Source organism: Desmodus rotundus, chromosome 10 (genome assembly GCF_022682495.2).
Source record: "Desmodus rotundus isolate HL8 chromosome 10, HLdesRot8A.1, whole genome shotgun sequence".
NCBI classification, from domain to species: domain Eukaryota; kingdom Metazoa; phylum Chordata; class Mammalia; order Chiroptera; family Phyllostomidae; genus Desmodus; species Desmodus rotundus.
Genome location: NC_071396.1, coordinates 64,673,136 through 64,694,856, shown reverse-complemented (window position 1 = coordinate 64,694,856; position 21,721 = coordinate 64,673,136). Strand labels below are relative to the sequence as shown.

Here is a 21,721-nt window from a genome sequence, read left to right as displayed (position 1 = left end):
TAAAGACTACAACAATAAAATCAGTTCCTTTTACATAATCACCCCACATTGCCAAGCTCTGGATATACATTCTCTTATTTAATACAACACTCACTCTGTTCTGAGAAAGGTACTATTTCATTCCTGTTTTTTAGATGAGGAAACACAATTACAGAGTGTTAGCTAAGTTTGTACCCAGGTGATCTGTCTAGACAGTAGCAGGACCAACATTAAATCTGGAGATGTCAAACTCAGAGAATGCACTTGCAAATAGCATAATCCCCTCAATATTACTTTATGAGAGAGTAGACTTCGTTTTATCTTTGATAGCACTTAGGGAAAAGGTTCTTACCTGTTATAGCATGTGTGCAGGTGAGCTGCTCTTGTAAATATGAACCCTATAGAATGAATTTGAACCGTGAGGTCAACCAGGGGTATTCTAAGTCCCTACAGAGAATAGGGCAGATCCTCTATGAAAACGGAAAGGGAGACTCTTCCTGGTAGATGCCCTCAATAGGCAAAAGGTGAGAAATCTGGACCCCAACATTTAATCATAGCTGAAATTCTGAAAGGCCAGAGTGTGAAGTTTAATTCTATAGGTTAGAAAGAGAATCTGTGCATAAGTTTGTCTATCTGGTAGGTACATAGGCTTGTTTACCTGGTAAGAGGAAGCTACTTTTGTATATAGGACCAGGTGTCATGTTTGGATAGGACACTCATTTCCCAGGGATTCTGGGTCCAGAATACAAGTGACCATAAGGTTGTAGAGAATTGCCTGAATGGACTCGGGGGTTCAAGTATTCACGTTCTATTGATTGTTCATTTGTCTGTGAAAAGTCATTAATTTTCTTTTGGCTCATATTTTTCACCTTTCAGATGAGCACTAACTAACTCTGAAGTAACTCTGTATGAGACCTGTAGAACAAGTCACTTAATCACTAAGGATATCTTCAAGAGAAAACAAAAGGTTGGTTATCATATATAATCTACCAACTTTACAAACTGAACAACTCTAAATTGACTGATAGTGCCATCTTCTTAAGAAAAGGTAAGGAGCAATCCAAGATGGTAGTGGATTAGGTAAAAGCTACACTCACCTCCTCCCAGGAACAAACTGGAGTTACAATTAAATTATAGAAGAATAGTCCTGAATAACCAACTGAAGACTAGCTGAAGATAAGTCTTATAAATAAAGTTTATAGAAGAAGCCACAACAAGACTGGTAGAAAGGACAGAGATGCAAAAAGGACTGGCCCCAATCTCACAGGCAGTGGCTGAGGTTCCAGAGAGATATCTCAGCTGCAAGGGGATGCCCCTGAGAAACGTGGGGTCTAAACACAAAGCCTGGTTCCTCAGCCCATAACACCAGAGCTGGGAAAAGCAGTGGGGTGTCTGTCGACCAGAAAGGACCAGAGTCCACTAGAAACTCAGGCACACTCTTAAAGGGTCAAAGACAAAAATTTCACAGTCACTTACCTTGGGCTCCAATGAAGGGGGGTGGGTAGAGAAAACTAGAGACATGTGAGGAGAGACTGGAGTTTGTGGCTCTGGGGAGGGAGCTGAAGGGACCACAACCAGGATCCCTGGGCTACATCATTTTCCCATAATGCAGATGCCATCTTCTTATGCAGAGAACTACCCTTCATGCAGCATCAGCCTAGGAGAAAGTAACAGCCCCACCCTCTGGACTCCTTCTTACCCCACCCTGTGAAGTTTATGCCCTCCTGAGGAATAGAGCCAGAGGCTTATTCAGTGATTGAGCCTAACAGGCAGCTAATAAGCAGCTAATAGGCAGAGGCAGGCAGAAGTGAATCTCCAGGTGCCTTGGGAATTGCTGACTTGTCCAGGGACCCAGTGCTGGTAAGAGCCAGCCTTAATGAGCAGCTTGGTCCTTCTTGCATGCATCCAGGCCCACAGAGGCAGTCACAAACTGTGTATCACTTCTAGCTCCAAACAGGTTGTTGTGAGTCAGTCACAGATGCTGACAGCAGCATCTTACATTGGCTTGTACAAGAGTTCCTCCCAAGAGGCCCAGAGCCAAAATACCCAGTGGCCACCTTCAGACAAAAGAGCAGGATCCAATAAGCTTCACAAACAGCATATCTAAAGGAAGATCTTGGCAGGCACCAAACACTGTGCAGGCAAATTCCATTTCATGTGGTCAGCACATGCACAGCAGCTCACACACCATGGTTGAGGTTGAGCCCCATCAGTAAACCTAAGGGTTGTTTGCATGAATGAAAAAGTCAACAGCAATCAAGACTCGATTACAGCAAGAGGACCTACATAAACCACAAAAGGAACCTTACTGGAGCACTCATCTCAGGTGATCAAAGAGACTGTACCACTGAAACCCACAGGACACTTACTAAATAAGGCAATCCCACAAAGACTTAGAATCATAGCAAATCTAATACCTAGAAATGAACACAAAGAGGTGGCTAAAATGTGGAGGAAATAAAACAGGCCCCAAATGAAAGAACAGGAGGACCCTCCAGAAAAAGCTAAATGAAATGGAGGCAAGCAATTTATCAGATGTAGAGTTAAAAAAAGGACCACTCATAAATAAAGAATACAATATTTAAAATTAAGAATACACTAGAAGGAATAAACAGTGGGATGAATGAAGTAGAGGATTAAATCAGCAATTTTAGAAGACAAGGTAGAAAAAAAACCACCCAACAAGAGAAGCAAAAAGAAAAAAAATTAAAAAGAAAGAAGATAGTTTGAGTCCTTTGGGACAACATGAAGTGTAACATCATCCACATTATAGGGGCACCAGAAGGGGAAGAAAGAGAGAAAGGGATCGAGAACCTATTTGAAGAAATAATGGCTGTAAACTTCCCTAGCCTGGTGAAAGAAAAAGACACATAAGTCCAGGAAGTGCAAAGAATCCCAAACAAGATGAACCCAAAGAGGCGCACACCAAGACACATCATAATTAAAGTGGCAAAAATTAAAAAGAAAAGAAGAATCTTAAAAGCTGAAAGAGAAATACAGTTACTTACAAGGGAGCACCCATAAGACTCTCAGCTGATTTCTCAACAGACACATTTCAGGCTAGAGGAGATTGGCATGAAATATTCAAAGTAATAAAAAGCAAGGACCTACAATCAGGACTACTTTACCCAAAAGACTATCATTTAAATTTGAAAGAAAAATAAAGAGCTTTCCAGAAAAGAAAAAGCTAAAGGAATTTGTTACCACCAAACCAGTATTACAAGAAATCTTAAAAAGCCTGCTTTAAGAAAGAAGAAGGAGGAGGAAGAAGAGGAGTGGGAGGAGTAGAAGGAGGGTGAGAAAGAGGAGGAAAAACATAGGAAAGTAGTTAAAATAATAAAATGGCAATAAATACAAACCTAAAAATAATCACTTTAAATGTAAATGGCTTAAAATCTCCAATCAAAAGACATAACCCTAACCCTAACCGTAACCCTGGACTGAATGACTTCACAGGTGAATTTTATCAAACATTCGAAGAAGAACTAACACCTATCCTTGAACTATTCCAAAAAATTCAATAGCAGGGAACACTCTCATGCTTATTTTATAAGGTCAGCATTATCCTAATTCCAAAAACAGGTAAAGACACTACAAAGAAAGAAAATTATAGGCCACTATAATATTATTAACAAACCAGATCCAGCAATACATTAAAAAGATCATACGCCATGATCAAGTAAGATTTATTCTGGAAGTGCAAGGTTGGTACAACATTCAAGAATCAATAAATGTGTTATACCACATAAATAAAATGAAGAATAAAAACTACATGATCATATCAATAGATGTAAACAAAGCATTTGATAAAATTCAGCACCCATTTATGACAAAAATTCTCAGCAATGTGGGACTAGAGAGAACATACCTCAATGTGATGAAGACCATATATGACAAACCCATGGCCAACATCATAGTCAATGGACAAAAACAAGCGTTTCCTTTAATATGGGATGAAGACAGGGATATCTGCTTTCACCACTTACATGACAGTAATGTTAGTCCTAGCCACAGCAATCAGACTAGAAGAAGAAATAAAAGGCATAAAAAATCAGAAATGAAGAAGTAAAACTCTATTATTTCCAGATTACATGATATTGTATGTAGAGAAACCTAAAGATTACACTAAAAACTGCTGAAACTGATAAATTAATTCAGTTAAAAACCAGGATACAAAAAATATATCCAGAAACCAGTTTCACTTTTATATACTGATATTGAACTATCAGAAAGGGAAGCTAAGAAAACAATCTCACTCATTTTTGGTTCAAAAAGAACAAAATACCTAGGAAATTTAACCAAGAATGTAAAAGACCTGTACTTGGAAAATTGTAAGACACCAAAGAAAGAAATTGAAGAAGATACAAATAAGTGAAAACATTATACTGTGTTCATGAACAGGAAGAACTTGCATCATTAAATTGTTCATACCACCCAAAGCAATCTATAGATTCAACACAACTCCTATCGAGACACCAAATAGCAACAGCATCTTGAGAAAGAAGAACAATTTGTAGGAAGCATGCTACTGAATATCAAGCTATACTACAAAGCCATATTAATAAAAATGGGGGGAATAGGGGAAGGATTTTCAAGAACATATATAAAGGACACATGGACAAATCCAAAGCGGGTAGGATCAAGGGTGAGAAGTGGGGATGGCTGGGGTAGGGGGGGAGAGGAGGAGGGAAAATGGAGACAACTATACTTGAACAACAATCAAAAAAATTTTTTAAATAAAATAAAAACAGCTTTGTACTGGTGTAAAAACAGATATACAGATCAATGGAACAAAGAAGTAACTCCATGCCTTTATAGTTGATTAATATTTGACAAAGGAGGCAAAAAAGTGCAATGGGTTAAAGATAGTTTATTCAATAAATGGTGTTGGAAAAATTGGATAGATATGTGCAAAAAAATGAAAGTAGAGTACCTTCCTACACCATATACAAGAAAACACTCAAAATGGATTAAAGTTAAATGTAGACTTGAAACCATAAAAATTCTAGAAGAAAACATAGGCAGTAATATCTCATTTTCATAAAAAGCACACACATGCATAAGAAATACACTGAAACAACTGTAATGGTATAATCAATAAAATACATTTTAAAAAGAAATACACTGAAAAATATATACCAAAAATAAAGTGTTTATTTTGGGGAGTTAGAATTACATTTTTAATTTTTTTAATTGTTTTTATTTTTTTCCTTTTTATTAAGTTTTTGGGGTGACACTGGTTAACAAAATTATACAGGTTTCATGTGCACAATTCTACAACGCATCATCTGTACACTGTATTTTGTGTTCACAATCTGAAGTCCATCACCATTTATCTGCTATAACCTCCCCCCCCTCCCCTTTCTACCCCTCCCTTTGTCAATCACCACACTATTGTCCATATCCATGTGATTTTTCTCTCTTTTTCTTTTTTGCTCAATCCATCCATACCCAACCCTGCACCCTGCAGCTGTCAGATGGGTCTCCATCTATGAGTCTGTCTCTATTTTGCTTGTTATTTCATTTTGTTCATTAGATTCCACATACAAGTGACATCATATCATAATTGCCTTTTCCTGACTGGCGTATTTTACTTAGCACTTTTTCATCCATGCTGTCACAAAGGGTAAGATTTCTTTCTTTTTTATAGCTGAGTAGTATTCCAGTGTGTAAATGTACCACATCTCTCTTATCCACTCGTCTACTGATGAACACTTGGGCTGCTTCCAAATGTTGGCTATTATAAATAATGCTGCAGTGAACATAGGGGTGCATATATTTTTTTCAAATTACTGTTTCTAGTTTATTTGGATATATTCCCAGAAGTGGAATTGCTGGGTCAATAAGGTAGTTCCATATTTAATTTTTTTGAGGTAACTCCACACTGTTTTCCACAGTGACTGTACCAGTCTGCATTCCTACCAACAGTGCAGGAGGGTTCCCTTTCCTCTACATCCTCATCAGTACTTGTTGTTTGATGATTTATTGATGATACCTATTCTAACACATGAGTAAATATCTCATTGTGATTTTAATTTGCATTTGTTTGATGATTAGTGACATTGAGCATCTTTTCATATGTCAATTGGCCATCTGTATGTCCTCTTTGGAGAAGTGTCTGTTCAGGTCATTTGCCCATTTTTTAATTGTATCATTTGGGGTTTTTATTGGTGTTTAGTTTTATAAATTCTTTCTAAATTTGGATATGAACCCTTTATCAGATATTTCATTGACAAATATGCTTTCCAGTTCATGTATTGTCTTTTTATTTTGTTGATGGTTACTTTTGCTGTGTAAAAACTTTTTAGTTTGATTTAGTCCCATTTGTTTATCTTTTTCTTTTGTTTCCCTTGCCTGAGGGGATATATTAAAAAAAATATTGCTACGAGAAATGTCCAAGATTTTACTGCCTATCTTTTCTTCTAGAACTTTTATGGTTTCAAGTTTAAAATTTAAGTCTTTAATTCATTTTGCGTTTATGCTTGTGTATAGTGTAAGAAGGTGGTCTAGTTTCCCTGTTTTGCATATATCTGTCCAATATTCCAACATCATTTATTGAATAGACTATCTTTACTCCATTGTACACTTTTGCTTACTTTTTCAAATATTAATTAACTATAGGGACATGGGATTTTTTTCTTGGCTCTCTATTTTGTTCCATGATCTATATGTCTGTTTTTAAGCCAGGATCATGCTGCTTTTATTCATATGACTTTTTAGTATAGTTTGATATTTGGTAGCGTGATTCCTCCAACATTGTTCTTCTTAAGATTACCATTGCTATTCAGGGTCATTTGTGATTCCATACAAATGTTTGCAATATCTTTTCTAGTTCTGTGAAATATGTCATTGATATCTTGATAGGAATTGTGTTGAATGTGTAGATTGCTTTGGTTGGTATGAATAATTTAATGATGTTACTTCTCATACCCGTGAACACAGTATATGTTTTCACTTATTTATATCTTCTTCAATTTCTTTCTTTGGTGTCTTATGGTTTTCTGAGTACAGGTCTTTTACATCCTTGGTTAAATTTATTCCTAGGTATTTTGTTCATTTGAAGCAATTGTGAGAGATTGTTTTCTTAGCTTCCCATTCTGATAGTTCAATATCAGTGTATAAAAATGTAACTTGTTTCTGGATATTTATTTTATATCCTGCTACTTTCCTGAATTCAGTTATAGCATTTTTTGTGGTATAATCTTTAGGTTTCTCTACATACAGTATCATTTCATCTGGAAATAATGAGGGTTTTACTTCCTGCTTTCCAATTTGGATGCCTTTTATTTCTTCTAATCTGATTGCTGTGGCAGGGACTTCCAGTGCTATGTTGAATAAGAGAGGTGAAAGCAGATATCCCTGTCCTATTCCCAGTCTTAAGGGAAATGCTTGTAGTTTTTGCCCACTGAATATGATGCGGGCTGTGGGTCCTTCATTCTTTATTATATTTTTCAAAACTATCATCCAGAAATGTGTATTAGTCTAATGATAAACAAATCAATTTATTAAAAATAATAATGATAATTCACATCAGAGTCTATCTGAAAGCTCATGAGATTAAAAAAAATAGCTTGGATTGTTTTAAGAGGTCAGCCACATCCAATGCTGGATATAAGCTGGAGTATCTATGCTCATGAAATTTGTGACAAACAACCATGCAAGGCATTTTTTTTTTCAACTTCTTCCAATTCAAAACTTTGAGTTAAAAACAATGCATTGAAATTGTGCCTTATAAAATTATTGCTTTAAAAATGTAAATATCCAAGATTTCGTGGACTAAAATGCAATTTCTTATTGCTGCTGCATTAATGGGGTGAAGAATTTATAAGCCATTTTATATGTATATTGCATAGTATAGCTCAAACTCTTTATATCCTGCTAAGCAAACTAACTTCTAATGACTTACTCTATGAGATTACAGTAATGAACCTTTCAAACTGTTTAAAGGGATTCTCTACAAATGTAAGAAGTTATATTGTAATTTTAAGTTTGTGACAATTCAAATGGAAATTAAATATGATAAGTTATTGCACTATTAGGACTGAAATGATTGACACAATAAGTTGGTGAGCCTGGTCTTTTTCACCACATTTTTGGGTACATATTGTGAGCTCAGAATGGTTTTTATATTTTTACATGGTTAGAAAAAATCAAAAGAAAAATAATATTTCATGAAATGTAAAAATAATATGAAATTAAAATACTGGTGTCCACAAAGTTTTCCTGGAACCTGGCCACACTCATTCTTTTAAATCTTGTTGCATGGCTGCTTTTCACTGGGATGGATTCCTGAAAGAATTGGGACAGAGGCAGTAGGCCTGAAAGGTCATAAAATATTTACTAACTGATCTTTTATAGAAACAATATTTTCAAGGTAGCTCTAAAATTTTCTTTGTATTTCTTATCATCAGTCCACAGACAGCAGAAAACATTCTCAAACTGGGTGCAGCTGGGGGTGTGGGGACTATTGCAGTATAGAAGATATTTGCATTTCTAATTAAATCATCCCCTAAAAGTTAGCCGTTCCAATAGTACAAAACTTTTACTTCTATGCATTCTATTAATAAACCAAAATTAAACACCTAAAGAAATCAAGGATTCATTTAGTTTAGAACTAATGTGTATATTGAAATTTAGTATTTATCTACTCCTGCTTAAAATAAATATTACATAAATCTGCACTATTAAAGGGGCTCCTCTATTGAAGTACAACTGAGACATAAAATCATAACATATTTAAAGCTTCAAGTGATTATTTGATGAAAGTATAAATTGTGAAATGCTTACCTCAATCAAGTTAATTAACATTAAATGTACAATATAGTATTATTAACTATAGTGACCCTGCTGTATATGAGATCTGCAGAACTTATTTATCTTATAGCTGAGTTTCTACTGTTTTACCAGCTTCTCTCTATTTCCCTCACCATACTGCCCTGGAAATCACCAATCTAGTCTTTGTTTCTATGAGTTTGAATTTTTTGTTTAGGTTACACATATGTGATACCACACAGTATTTGTCTCTCTCTGTTTGACTTATTTCATTTAAGCAGTTATATCACTTTCCAGAGACATGTCAGAGAGAATTCTGGCACTGTTTTTATCTCACCTGACATTCTCTCCTACCATTGCTGTTCCCTTTTCTATTTTCTGTAACTTTTACACACAAATTTTCCACACAAAAAGAAAATTAAAAATGGGACAATAGATAATCCAGTGCCAATCACAACGTTTAAACAATTTTCTCTCTCTCTCTCTCCACCCATGTTTTTGCTCAGCCAGTAGAAAGTTAGAGACATCAGGACACTTTATTCCTAAATAATTCTCCATGTATCTCCTAAAATAATGGCATTTTCCTGTAAACCCACAACGCAATCATGCACCTGAGAATTAACAAAAGTCCTATACTGTGCTAACCAATCAATACTGAATACTGAAATTTCCTCATGTAACCTCAAAATGTCTTCTAGAGGTTTGTCATTGAAGTACGATATACTTTAGAGTCACATTTGTACTGATTTTAGAGAAGACCACAACATTTGCCTTGTAGAATCCATGTTTTGGATTTTTTTCTATTTTCCTATGGAGTCATTTAAATCACTTTTCTATTTCTTATATTTTCTATAATTTGGAGGTTACATCCAAAGGCTTAACAATATGATGCTGTACACCTCATAGTTCATCACATCTAGAAGTGTGAAATGTTGAGCTACCCCAGTTTTGATCAATTGGTAAAGGGGTTGACCACCATTATAAAGGTTTTCTTTTGCCTTTGCAATTAGCAAATACTCATTGATGTTATACTTTGTCATTATTGCAAATATCCTTCACTGCAAGAATCTTTTAAAGTAATGGTTTTAGTTTGCAACTACAAACAAGTATTTCATTAAGAACTGATAAATGGTAAATTTCTAATTCTATTATTCCTTTTCCTTTCATTAGCTAGTGCTGTTCTGTAAAGAGGAGTTTTCCCTCATTAACTGAGAATGTCCTAGAGTTCCTCTAAAATGTCAAAGTAGCCCTGACCAGTGTGTCTCAGTGGTTTGGGTGATGTCCCACAAAGTGAGAGGATGCTGGTTTGATTCCTGGTCTGGGCACATGCCTGTGTGGCCAAGTACCCCATTGGGGATGTGTGACAACCGATCAACGTTTCTCTCACACACTGATCTTCCTCTCCCTCTCTTTTGCCCTCCCTTCCTCTGTCTCTAAAAAATAAATAAATAAAATCTTTAAAAAATAAACTTTAAAAATAGTCAAAGTAAATTCTGGATTCTTTAATTCCCATTTTCACAGTAAGGAGTTATTGTAATTGTAATCTCTATTTGAAGCAAATTAGATTTCTCTTTCTCTCTCTATCTCTTCTCAGCATGAAGATGTATTTTTACATCTTCTCATGTATTTTTATTTTTAAATTTTTAGAATCAATTATTGATTGATTGATTGATTGATTCTCAATATGTCCTCTACTTGACCCACGAGAGCTCCTTCCAGCTGGATGCTTTAATACGTTGTTATTATTCTTTGATATGAAATGTTCTTCCTGGATCTCCTTCCACAGCTGAGACCATGTATCTCTCCCACTTGCTACACACAGCAGCTTCCCCTCTTTTCTGTCCCAGCAGCACCTCAATCTGAGTAGACCTGCTACTACTTTCTGGACTGTGTCATTTAATAAATTTAAAACACTGTACTGCTTTCCCCGATCCCCATCAAACCTTTGCTTACCACATCAATGGCATTGAGAAAAATCCCTGCAAATTCAAACAAGATCATAAAGGGATGGTCACCTCCCCTTGAAATGTCTAGTGATTTTTCTTCTCTTACCTTGCATAGTAGTCATTGGGTGGAACTGCTTCTTGAAAGAATTGGAACTGGTATAAATAAAGTCCAATCAAGTGTCCCGCAGTGAAGATGGCCAGGAGAACACAGAGACAGCTGAACAGTAATGGATCAAATGTCCGGCACCAAGACCACCAGGTGCACAGACCCAAAAATACAAAAAAGTAGACAGATGAGGTTAAAGATGGCAGCATCATACCTAAGGAAGAAGAAATACAATCATGAAAAATTGCATAGAACTAGAAAATAATTTGCTACTCAGCAATTGCAAGCACTGGAGATTACATAAATTGCCTTCATGTGTTTTAGGTATTGATCAGATTTTTAAAATAATCACATTTTATTTATAAAATTAGAATTAATGCTATTTTTATTATGAAAAAGTCATACATAAAGTGACATTTATAAATATGGGGAAATTGTAGATGATGAAAAAAGTCTACCTGTGGTGTTTGAGCTGTGTAAATATGAACTTTTTGTATCAGTAGAATTCAGCATCTTCTATTTCTCCCTATAATTTTTCAGAAATGCTGTATGTCCATTCCAACTTCCCCTGATACCATTTTTAAAATAATGATTTACCTTTTTTTCAGTTAACCAGGATTCATGACAACAATACATTCTGTGTGGTTAATTAAGTCTTACTAAAATGTTGTCCTACCTGACGACATCTGATTTGCACCATCACCAAAAGGGAAACTTCTTTCACAGGCATTTAAACATGTTTGAGGAAGGGACATTTTGAAGTGACTGCTCATTAAAATATTGGATTATTTTTTGAGAAAGTGTATTCTCTTTTTCACTTTTTAATTTTTCTATTAAAAACAGTTAAGTTGTTTCATCTTGTGAAATATTAACTAGACAGTATTGAATAAATTTCACAGTAGCTCTGGAGCAATGGTGAACAGCAAAATGGAAGAAGGGAAAAGGCTGAGATAATATAATTATGGTATAAGCAGTCCATAGCCAAAATTTAAAGGAAGTGACTGTCTGTGCTGGAAGATTACAATCTAACTTAGAAAGAAAAACAATAAATCCTGGAGAGTTAAATTATGATTACTAATGAATCAACGTAATCAGATATGTCCTCAGAATGTTCCTGTGCAGCTCTGGGTGGGTACATTAAAATTGTTCATTGTAGCAGGTCACCATTCATAGGCTCTAAGGAAAAAGTGTAATTGTTTTTCTGATCTACACATAGAAAATGATGTCACTTAACAGATATGGAAAAGATTGCTTTACAGAGGTTAAAAGAAACCATCTAAAAATGTAGAAACTATAACTACACCAGAAAAAGAATTTGTGTGTGTGTGTGTGTGTGTGTGTGTGGTTTATATGTGTGTCCACTTTTATAAAAGCTACAGTTATTTTGGTGTCATGAGATAGAATTATTTCCCTTCTTTATTTTCTCTTTGATCATTTCTTTCTTTATTTGTCAAAGCATCATTGGTATTCCACCCAGTACTGGAAAATCTCACCTGATGAACCAAGTAAAATCGTCACAACAACTTTTCCAGCTGTGGTTATCATGTTGCCAATAAACTCCTTAAGCTTGGAAGCCACAAAGGCAAGCCTGCGGAAGACTTTTAATTTTGTGCTTTCTTCCATCTCTCCTTCAACACCATGTCCTTCGTCTAAATCCTCTTCATAGATCAGTGCCTCTTCTGAATCTATTTTTTCTCCTCCAGCCTAAATTAAAAAGCAAAAAACAGAAAACACTGTAGTCCAGATTTCTGCCAATTCACGCAGCACATTATATGGTTTGTAATTTATGGGTCACTGAGGTGATATCACAAATCTGGAAAAAAATGCAGATAACCACTTAAGGCTCTCCCACCCAGGTCTCTAGATAGTTCCTGTATAAATCCAAAGAACGGTAATTTTTACTGGAGAAGTAAACAGGAAACACCCCTAATCATAGGGCCCCTAAAAGCATGTCATCTTCCCAAAGTGAGCTCATTTTTTTATGAGTGGAATGAGAAACTGTCTAAAACATCTATTAATAATCTTAGCTTTCATTAATCTGGGTCTGGTTCCTGAAATTTACAGAGTTTGCCAGCAGGGTGAGGGGAGGTTTAAGTATTCACAGCTTTAACTGAAAAGGTGAACCAAATCACTGCTTAGAAAATCTCTTTTCCTTCAAAGTTTATCTTTATTCCTATTTTAGTGTTTCCTGACCACAGAAGGATGAGTGGTCTAGAGCTACTTGGCTAACTATACAGTCACTTCCTGTCCTATTCTTTTGGAGGATGACAGCCGGTTCAATCCTGGACAGTTCAGTGCCTCAGTACAGTCACGAGAGATTAAGGGAAGAAACACATATACAGAACATACATATATTTCCATGTATTATTTTAAACTGGGTATACTAAGGTGGTTTTTTGTTCTGTTTTGTTTATTTTTAAAGATTATATAGGTTTTTTTTTTTGGCTAATCAGAATCTTTCCCTAGAAGGGTTAGAATTTTCATAGAGGAATTATAATATAAACCATCACCTTAAGACAAAAGGAGGTTGTTCTACATGTATGAAACTTTGTTTGCATTTGCCCCTAGGCTGACAGATTTCCTGTTTTTATCCAGACTGGCTTTGGACTCTGGTTATAGAACCAGCAGGGTTTTTAGGCTCAGTTCAGACATCTGTTTAAGGCTTAAAGAGTGAAGCCTGGCCTCTCCCTTTTCCCATTTTAAAGGTCTTCCTTGATACACTCAGTTTAGATATTTACATAATATTCACTAAAGGTATCTGAACTTCTAATCATTTCCAAATCACTGATTCGAGGCAGGCATAGGAAGGCTGGTACAAAGTTCAAGTAAGTGCTGAGTGGACTTGAGGACTCTTAGATCTTATGCTTGCCTAGGAGAATACAGACCACTTGTGATTTGTTGGCTATGGATACACCCTACCACCATACACACTCACAGAACACAGACACACACAAATTTAATTCCAGGCCCATTCTAGTTTATACACTCAAATTGTGTTCTGCTGTATTCTATCATGGCACATTTGTATTTTTTCCTGAAAGAAAAAGGGTTTCTCTTGCTTACTCATTAAGATTTTTCTATCTGTACAAAGCCTGGTGTACGCTAGTATCTCTAGTAAAAGATGCAGTAATAAACATGCAAATAAGTAAAAAAATAAACAAGCTAAATATCTCGAGTGGTAAATGCTAATCAGAGAATTAAAATAGGGTGAAATGATTGTGACTGACAGGGAGGTTATTTTAGATTCTAAGGTCAGGGGGCGCTTCTCTGAGGAGGTGACATTGAGTTAAGATCTGAATATCATAAAGTAACTAATCATATGAAAAATTTTACATAAGAGCATTCCAGGTGGACAGAAGAGCTGGTCAGCGATCCATTGTGGGCTCAGAAAGAAGGCACATGTCCCCAGACCTACTTGTTCTTCCAACTCCTTATTCTTCCCATTGTCAGCTGATGGCCCCACTTCCTACTTCACCAAGAGAAGAGGGGTGCGCTTGGGTGAGTTCATCAGCCCACCTATCTAAAGCCCACCAGCAATTCTACTTCTGGGTATTTATCTAAATAAAATAAGAAAATTAATTCACAAAATGTATGCACCCCTATGTTTACTGTAGCATTGTTTATAATAGCCAAGCTAATGCCCATTGGTAGGTGACAATGAAGATTATCACACACAATGGAATATTACACAGCAATAAAAAAAGTAAAATCTTGCCATTTGTGACATCTCCCCGGCATCACCTTGTGCTCCCTTTCTCCCAGATCACACCATCAACAAACAGGCATGCCTCCCCATCTCACCTTAGAAAAACACATTTCTTTCAGCCCACATTTGCCTTGCAAAACAAAACTCTTTAAGAGTTAGCTACTTCCCCCACACTTAATTTTCTCTTGAACCCACTGTAGCAGAATTTTGATTGCAAACCACTTCACCTAACGAGGGGTATGATGATCTGTTTCACAAGGTAATTCCAAGGGAGACCATAGCCAGGAAGTTACTGAAGTGATTGAAGAGAGAGGAGCTGAAGAGAGGGTTGTGTCTTCACAGTGTGTCTTGGAGTTTCAGTTAACAGGACTAGTTGGTAAATTGATGTGGAGGAAAGAGGGATAGAGGAATATCAAAGATAGTTCCAATATTTTTGATTTTATTGATGAGATGGGGACAATAATGAAGTGGAGTAGACTGGAGAAATTCAACTCTGAGATGGCTTTCAGGTGTTCCTGTTGGAGGTGTCAGTGGGCAATTAGTATAGCAATCTGGATGCTGGAGAGAGGTAAACACAGAAGAAGTCTATGTGAGGTTCATTGGCATATGGATGGTTTTTTAAATCAGGGGTCTCCTGAGATTACAGAAGTGATGCCATACTCTGAAACCAGTGTGCTGTCCAACCTTATCCCCATCTCTTTGATGAGAAGCATCAAATGCAGGGAACTATGTGGGGAACCTCAATCCACAGGCTCTTTGCCTTGGGACATGTTGCTCCGTTCTTGGCCCCTAAGACCCCAGCTCACATGCCAGCTCTTCCTTCCACCTGCTCTGTCTTCCCCAAGCAGAGTTACAGGGGAAGAGGGGGTCAATCCACTGACATTGTTGCTATGGCACCCTCACCACCATCTACACGCAATAAAGGATCTGCTCATGTGACATCTGCTGCTTAGTATTCCCTCACAGCAGGTGAGCAACACATTACAAACCTTCCTTGAAGAAAGAAGTTTGACCAAAACCTTCAGTCACTGTACTTGAAAAAGGAGATGGAGAGAACACTGCTAAAGGTGCTTGGGTCACAGAAACATACTCATAACTTTCATAATAAATGACTTATTATTCAATTATAGAATTGCTATGGATATAGAATAAATCAAGCAAAAATTTTTCTGGTCAAGAACTTTTGTGAGGTTAAGCAAATGCATTTCCATGATCTCTCTTAGGAGGGACTAGGGCCCCTGTGATTTTTTATAAACATATAACTGTACTTGATGTTTTTCAGCATTTTTGTACCAAAATCCCTGAGGCCCTCAGTTGGAAATGCTTTCTAAATGTTTCAAGTTGAGAGAGAGCCAAAAGTGAGACATGAGCCCCTACAGTCCAGGCTGGGGCCAAAACTGCCATTAGTCACATAGGGCTGGCTTATTAACAGGCATGCTTTCTTCCCCTAAATGATTCGTCTGGTGAAGTATAAACACTGACGCTCTGGAAGAGCATCAGCTCACTCAAACATATTCACTAACAAGCTGCCTTGCTTGTCACAGTTGTACTCTGTCCCTGCATTGGAACACAACTTGATTCTGTCCTTGAAGCTAAGAGGGAGTAGCATAAATACTGCCTTAGTTCTGCTGGTTCCTGAGCTATCTTAGAAATCAAAGCCCAAGAGACCCTTTGTAGATTAAAAAGTCACATAAAATATTATGTACCATTATTGTCCATGCCAAAATCTAAAACTTAGTTAAAGAAACGTAAGTCCTTCAAATTCATCTCCTTTAAAAGTTTCTAACTTCAAAATGTGGCCACATCTATCATGGTAATGTCTCTCATTTCCTGAGAGGAAGCTCTGAGCAGTATGGACAGCTGCATGCAGTGCAGAATACTCTCTGAGCTGGATCAGGCCTAGATGCAAAGCAACCCCTGCATCTCATCTCACATCTGTCTCTCCCCAGTGGCCCTGTCCCCAACAGCCACAGCATTAGCACTCATTTCCACTCAAATTTGGACAGAGAGGACACAATAAATTACTTTTAGTGGAACCCAAACATCCACATTTCTTTACCTCCAAGCACTAAAAGGTTCAGTCTGGGTTGGAATACATATTAAGGATGACCTGGGAATCTTTAAGAGGACAGATCACCAACCTCCTTCCCAAATTTCATAAATCAGAAACTGTGGGAGTGAATCCAGGATCTGCATGAACAAAGAGCTGCTGTAGGTGACTCTGAAGTAACCAGCCTAGAATCCATACACTGGCTGACATCTGCAACCATTGGTTCTACATTCAGCTGATGAGGCAAAATCTAAAATATTTTGTTTGGCTCATATCCAAGGCAGACTACCTTAATTGGAAAATATGTTGAAGTGATTTATCTGTGGAGCTTCCTTTAGGCTTCAGATGTTGGACCAGAGCTTTTCATGCAGCTGAATCCATTTTCTTTTTCTTTCTCGTTAAAACCAAGCTACTAAAAACATTTCAATGGAAGCATATCAAAGTTACAAATAATGAGTCAAAAGATCTTGGAGGCAAAGGGAATACTTTTCTAAAGTGCATTTTTCAGGAGTTGTTTATTCATTTTTTATTATTAAAAGTTAATGATTTATCTTACCAGAATGGGTTCATCTCAACAGAAGAGGCCATCCGTATTTATCTGACTGCAGAAGATAAGTGTCACCCATATAACCTTGTGGGAGCAAGCAGTCAGGGAGAGAAAGTCCCTTGTTTCTGTGCTGTCATGTATGTTATGTAAATCTAACATGACAGTGTTGTACAGAAAAAAAACAAATATTTTATTCTGTTGCTACACTTGTTTTAGGGAGATTATTTTTCCAAACTTTTGAGCATTGTTTCCTGTCTCCTGTTTAATTTGGAAAAGTGAATATGTAGATGTATGCTCTTGATCACTTTCTACAGAGTACAGAAAGTTTAACAAAGAACAGGTAAAGACAAACTGAATTAGTAGACAGTAACCAGTTAAGTTAGCCAGGATAGCAGGATCTGTGGAGCTTTAAAAAACTGTCCTAGTACTACCGAACACTTTCTGCTGCCTCCCAGAGATTCTGATTTATTAAGTCTGGGATAAGCCCTATATTAGAACATTTAAAGACGTTCAAGTCAATTTATTGATGACAAATATTATGACAGGTACAGGTGTGAGATGACATCTTGTGGTTTTATTTGCATTTTCTGATGATTAGTGGCTTTGACAATCTTTTCATGTGTCTATTGGACAACTGTATGTCCTCTTTGCATAAATGTCTATTCAGGTCATTTGCCCATTTCTTAATTGGATCATTTGTTTTTCTTTGGTGTTGAGTTTTATAAATTATTTATAAATATTTGATATTAACTACTTTCAGATGTATAGTTGGTGAATATGTTCCATTACGTGGGTTGTCTTTTTCGTCTTGTTGATGGACACTGCTGGGAATTTGCCCAAAGAAACCTGAAACAGCAATGCAAGATAATATATGCAACACTATGTTCATTGTAGTGTTATTTGCAATAGCCAAGATTTGGAAGCATCCAAGTGTCCATCAGTAGATGACTGGATAAAAAAGCTGTGGTACGTTTATGCAATAATTGAGTAGAATACTACTCAACTGCAAAAAAAAAGAAAGAAAGAAATCTTATCCTTTGTGACAGCATGGATGGACCTGGAGACCATTATGTTAAGTGAAATAAGCCAGTCAGAGAAAGACAAGTACTATATGATGTTACTCATATGTGGAATCTAATGAACAAAATGAACTAGCGAGCAAAATAGAGACAGATTCCTAGATAGAGAGCAGGCTAATAGCTGTCAGGGAGAGGTTTGGGGACTGAGTGTGAGTGGTGGAGGAATTGAGGAAAAGAGAAAAGACAAATCTCATGGACATGGACAACATGTGTGATGACTGCTGGGGGAGGGTGCAGTGAAGGGAGGTGGAGGAGGGTATAGGGGGATAAATGGTGATTGAAGGAGACTTGACTTGGGGTGTGAACATACCAGTGTAGAATTATGAACCTGAAACCTGTATAATTTTGTTAGCTAGTGTCACACCAATAAATTAAATAAGAAGGAAAACATTTTGAATTAAAAAATAAGTAAATAAAAACTTTCAGGTCGCATTACCAAGTTAGAGATTACAATAGTCTTTAAGACTCATCTGAGCATTATTTGAAAGTGAAACGAACAACAATGGAAATTAGACCAATTGGATTCACCATTTATCTTAAAGTTTTTTTTCTTAAAATGTATTTTTTAAAATTCACTTAAGAGAACATCATAAAAGCAAATCAGTATACACACACACATTTATATTATCTACTCAAAGCTTGTCTTAGACTGCAGACATTATTACTGACCCTCTTCTCTTGTAAGAACCAGTTTAGCTCTTCTAACTGATATACCTCAGTTCTCCCTGTAGAAATAAATAATTCAGAGAATGATGAGAAAAGCAGCATTTTGAAGGCAAACAAACCCTTCCTCTTGCTCAAAAGTTTCCCAAAAGATTCAAGATCTGTATCATTCCTTGTGATGGAATTCATATGCAAAATAAAAATGCAAATCTTTGTTATTAAAATGTAGAAAGGCTGAGCAGTGCTGTAGGTATTATGGAACATACAACATTCCTTCCCCCTCCATCCACTCCTGATCTCCCTCCATTCAGGATTTCTTTAAAAGCACCAGTTCTGCTTTTAGCACTGTGCAGGTTCTAGGTGGGATACACATGCAGATCCACCATGGGACCTGAGAGATGCTATGATCACTCAGAGGAAATAAACCTATATATATATATATACACACACACACATACCTGTTTCTAATACAAGATCCTGAGAACACTCAGAGGAAAAGTGGATTTCATCTGACTGCAGGGGTTTAGAATGCACTATTTCAGTTATTCCCAAAGCCCATGTAATGAAAAAAAAGAGACAAAGTTCTGAAAAGCAAAGCAAGAAAATTTGGTACAGTGGAAAATGAGACAGATGTGATCCTTTCCATCATGTGTTCATTGTCTGGTGAGGGACACAGATGGTAAAGAAAAAAACAAAGCACTATGTAGAATAACTACAGATTGTGATAAGTGTTATGAATATAACAAAGCAGGTACACTGACAGGGAGTAATCTGGGAGGGTGGTCAGTGAAGGCCACTCTGGGAAGGAAGTGACCCGATGAAGGAGAAGGATCCAGCTATGCAATTATTCAGGGAGTGAATTGCACAGCAGAAACAGTAAGTTGTCAGTTCTGGAAATAGAGCGGAGGGCAGTGTGGCCATGGCACAGAGAGAGGGCAGGAAAGAGCACAGGGTAAGAATGCAAAGGTAGAAAGTGTACAGGTCATGCAGAACAATGGCTGTCAGCATTAAAAACCTTAATTTTATTCTTGTTTCATGGGAATGAAATGAAGTGTTTTATGTGGGGAAATGGCATAATTCTATTTAAAATTTTACAAGAATAATGCAGATGCTGTGTGTGTTATCAATAAGACAGGGTAAGAACAGAAGATGAAAGTGGGGAGGTCCATTTGGTGGTTATTTCTGTGTCTAATTGAGAAATGGTGGTTGCTGGGATGAGCGTTGTGGCAGTGGAGATGGAAAAAAAGTGGACCAAATTCAGACAAAATTTGAACATAACATCCATAGGACTTGTTGACAGTAAAGGACAAGAGGCTCAAGGAATTAAGAGTTATACCAGGGTCTCTGGCTCCAGCAACTGGGTGGCAAGTGCTTCTGTTAACTTGGAAGGAGAGTCAGTAGGAAGGCTTTGAGGAGAGGTAGACATGAGAGCTATAGCTCCTGCTCCCAAACACCTGATCAATATTTTGAAAGAAACATGGAGAGCTAATTGACATTAAGTTGGTGACACTTCAATCTCAGGGGTGTTTATGGTTTAAAGAACAATGGAAAGCATACAGACCCTCTGGAATTGTAGCAGGGGGCAGGGCCACACTCATTCCTTTCATCTCAGAACCTACCTGACCCTTCTGCCTCCACAGAAAGGACATGGGGCTCTGAGATTTCAAAACAAGTTTCCTGTGTGGGTGTTTTGTTGCTATTTGCAATTCAAAAGCACAAAATTGCTTGCCAAACATTCAAGACAGACCAAATATTCTGCGAATGTTTAAAAACGTCAATCTAGAAATATTGTTAAAGGTAAAAGGCTACTTCAAAGATTTGATTACTTTTTAAAAAAGTAGATAATAGGTACACAGTGTTAAATGTTGTTAAATAAATTAGTAAATGGGTGAGACAGAAATGGAGATATATTTAATTTCCAATAGTTTTATTTTAATTGCTTAAAATATTTGAGCTGACTTCCTAATTGCTAATTCTTTAAGTTGTTTTTACTGTCAGTCACATATTCAAGTACAGTCTAGGCAAAGTTTACTCAATTAACATTCTGTCAATAGTAATGTCTCTAAATGGAAGCATATACCATGCTCATGGACAGAAAGAATGAACATAGTTAAAATGATTCAAAGTAACCTATAGAGTCAATCCAATTCCTATCAAAATACCAATGTGTTTTTCACAGAACTAGAAAAAATAATCCAAAAATTTATATGGAACCACAAAAAACCCTGAATAGGATCAGCAATCTTGAGAGAGAAGAAAAATGTTGGAGGTATCATGCTACTGGATATCAAACTATGCTACAAGAATATAGTAATCAAAATAGCATGGTAGTGGCATAAAAACAGGCACATAGACCAATGGAACAGAATTTTGAGCTGTGTAATAAACCCACACTTTTACATTCAATTAAATTTGACAGAGGAAGCAAGCTCATACAATGGGCTAAAGATAATTTATTCAATGTGGTATTATTCAAAATGGTATTGGGAAAATTAGACAGGTACAAGCAGAGAAATGAAACTAGACCACCTTCTTATATCACATACAAGAAAAACAGTAAAAATGAATTAAAGACTTAACTGTAAGACTCAAAACCATAAAACTCGTGTAAGAAAACAGGCAGTAAAATCTGATGTTTCTCCCAGCAATATTTTTGTTTGATATATTTCCTCGGGCAAGGGAAACAAAAGAGAAAATAAACAAATGTAACTACATCAAATTAAAAAGCTTTTGCAGAGCAAATGAAACCATCAACAGGACAAAAAGGCAATTTACAGAATGGGAGTAGATATTTACCAACAATGCACCTAATAAGGGGTTTATATCAAAAATTTATAAAGAACTCAGATGCACAACACCAAAAAAAATCCAAT

General features: G+C 36.6%; 1 protein-coding gene across 1 annotated transcript in view; it reads right to left on the bottom strand.

Moving 5' to 3' along the window:
* PIEZO2 (piezo type mechanosensitive ion channel component 2) overlaps positions 1-21,721 on the bottom strand; it is a 504,531-nt gene that overhangs the window by 194,784 nt on the left and 288,026 nt on the right. The window contains exons 6-7 of the mRNA XM_045187937.3: positions 12,297-12,507; positions 10,804-11,017 (exon numbers count right to left, since the gene is read on the bottom strand). Coding sequence (XP_045043872.2) covers positions 10,804-11,017; positions 12,297-12,507 — 425 coding nt within the window. The remainder of the gene's footprint in view (positions 1-10,803; positions 11,018-12,296; positions 12,508-21,721) is intronic.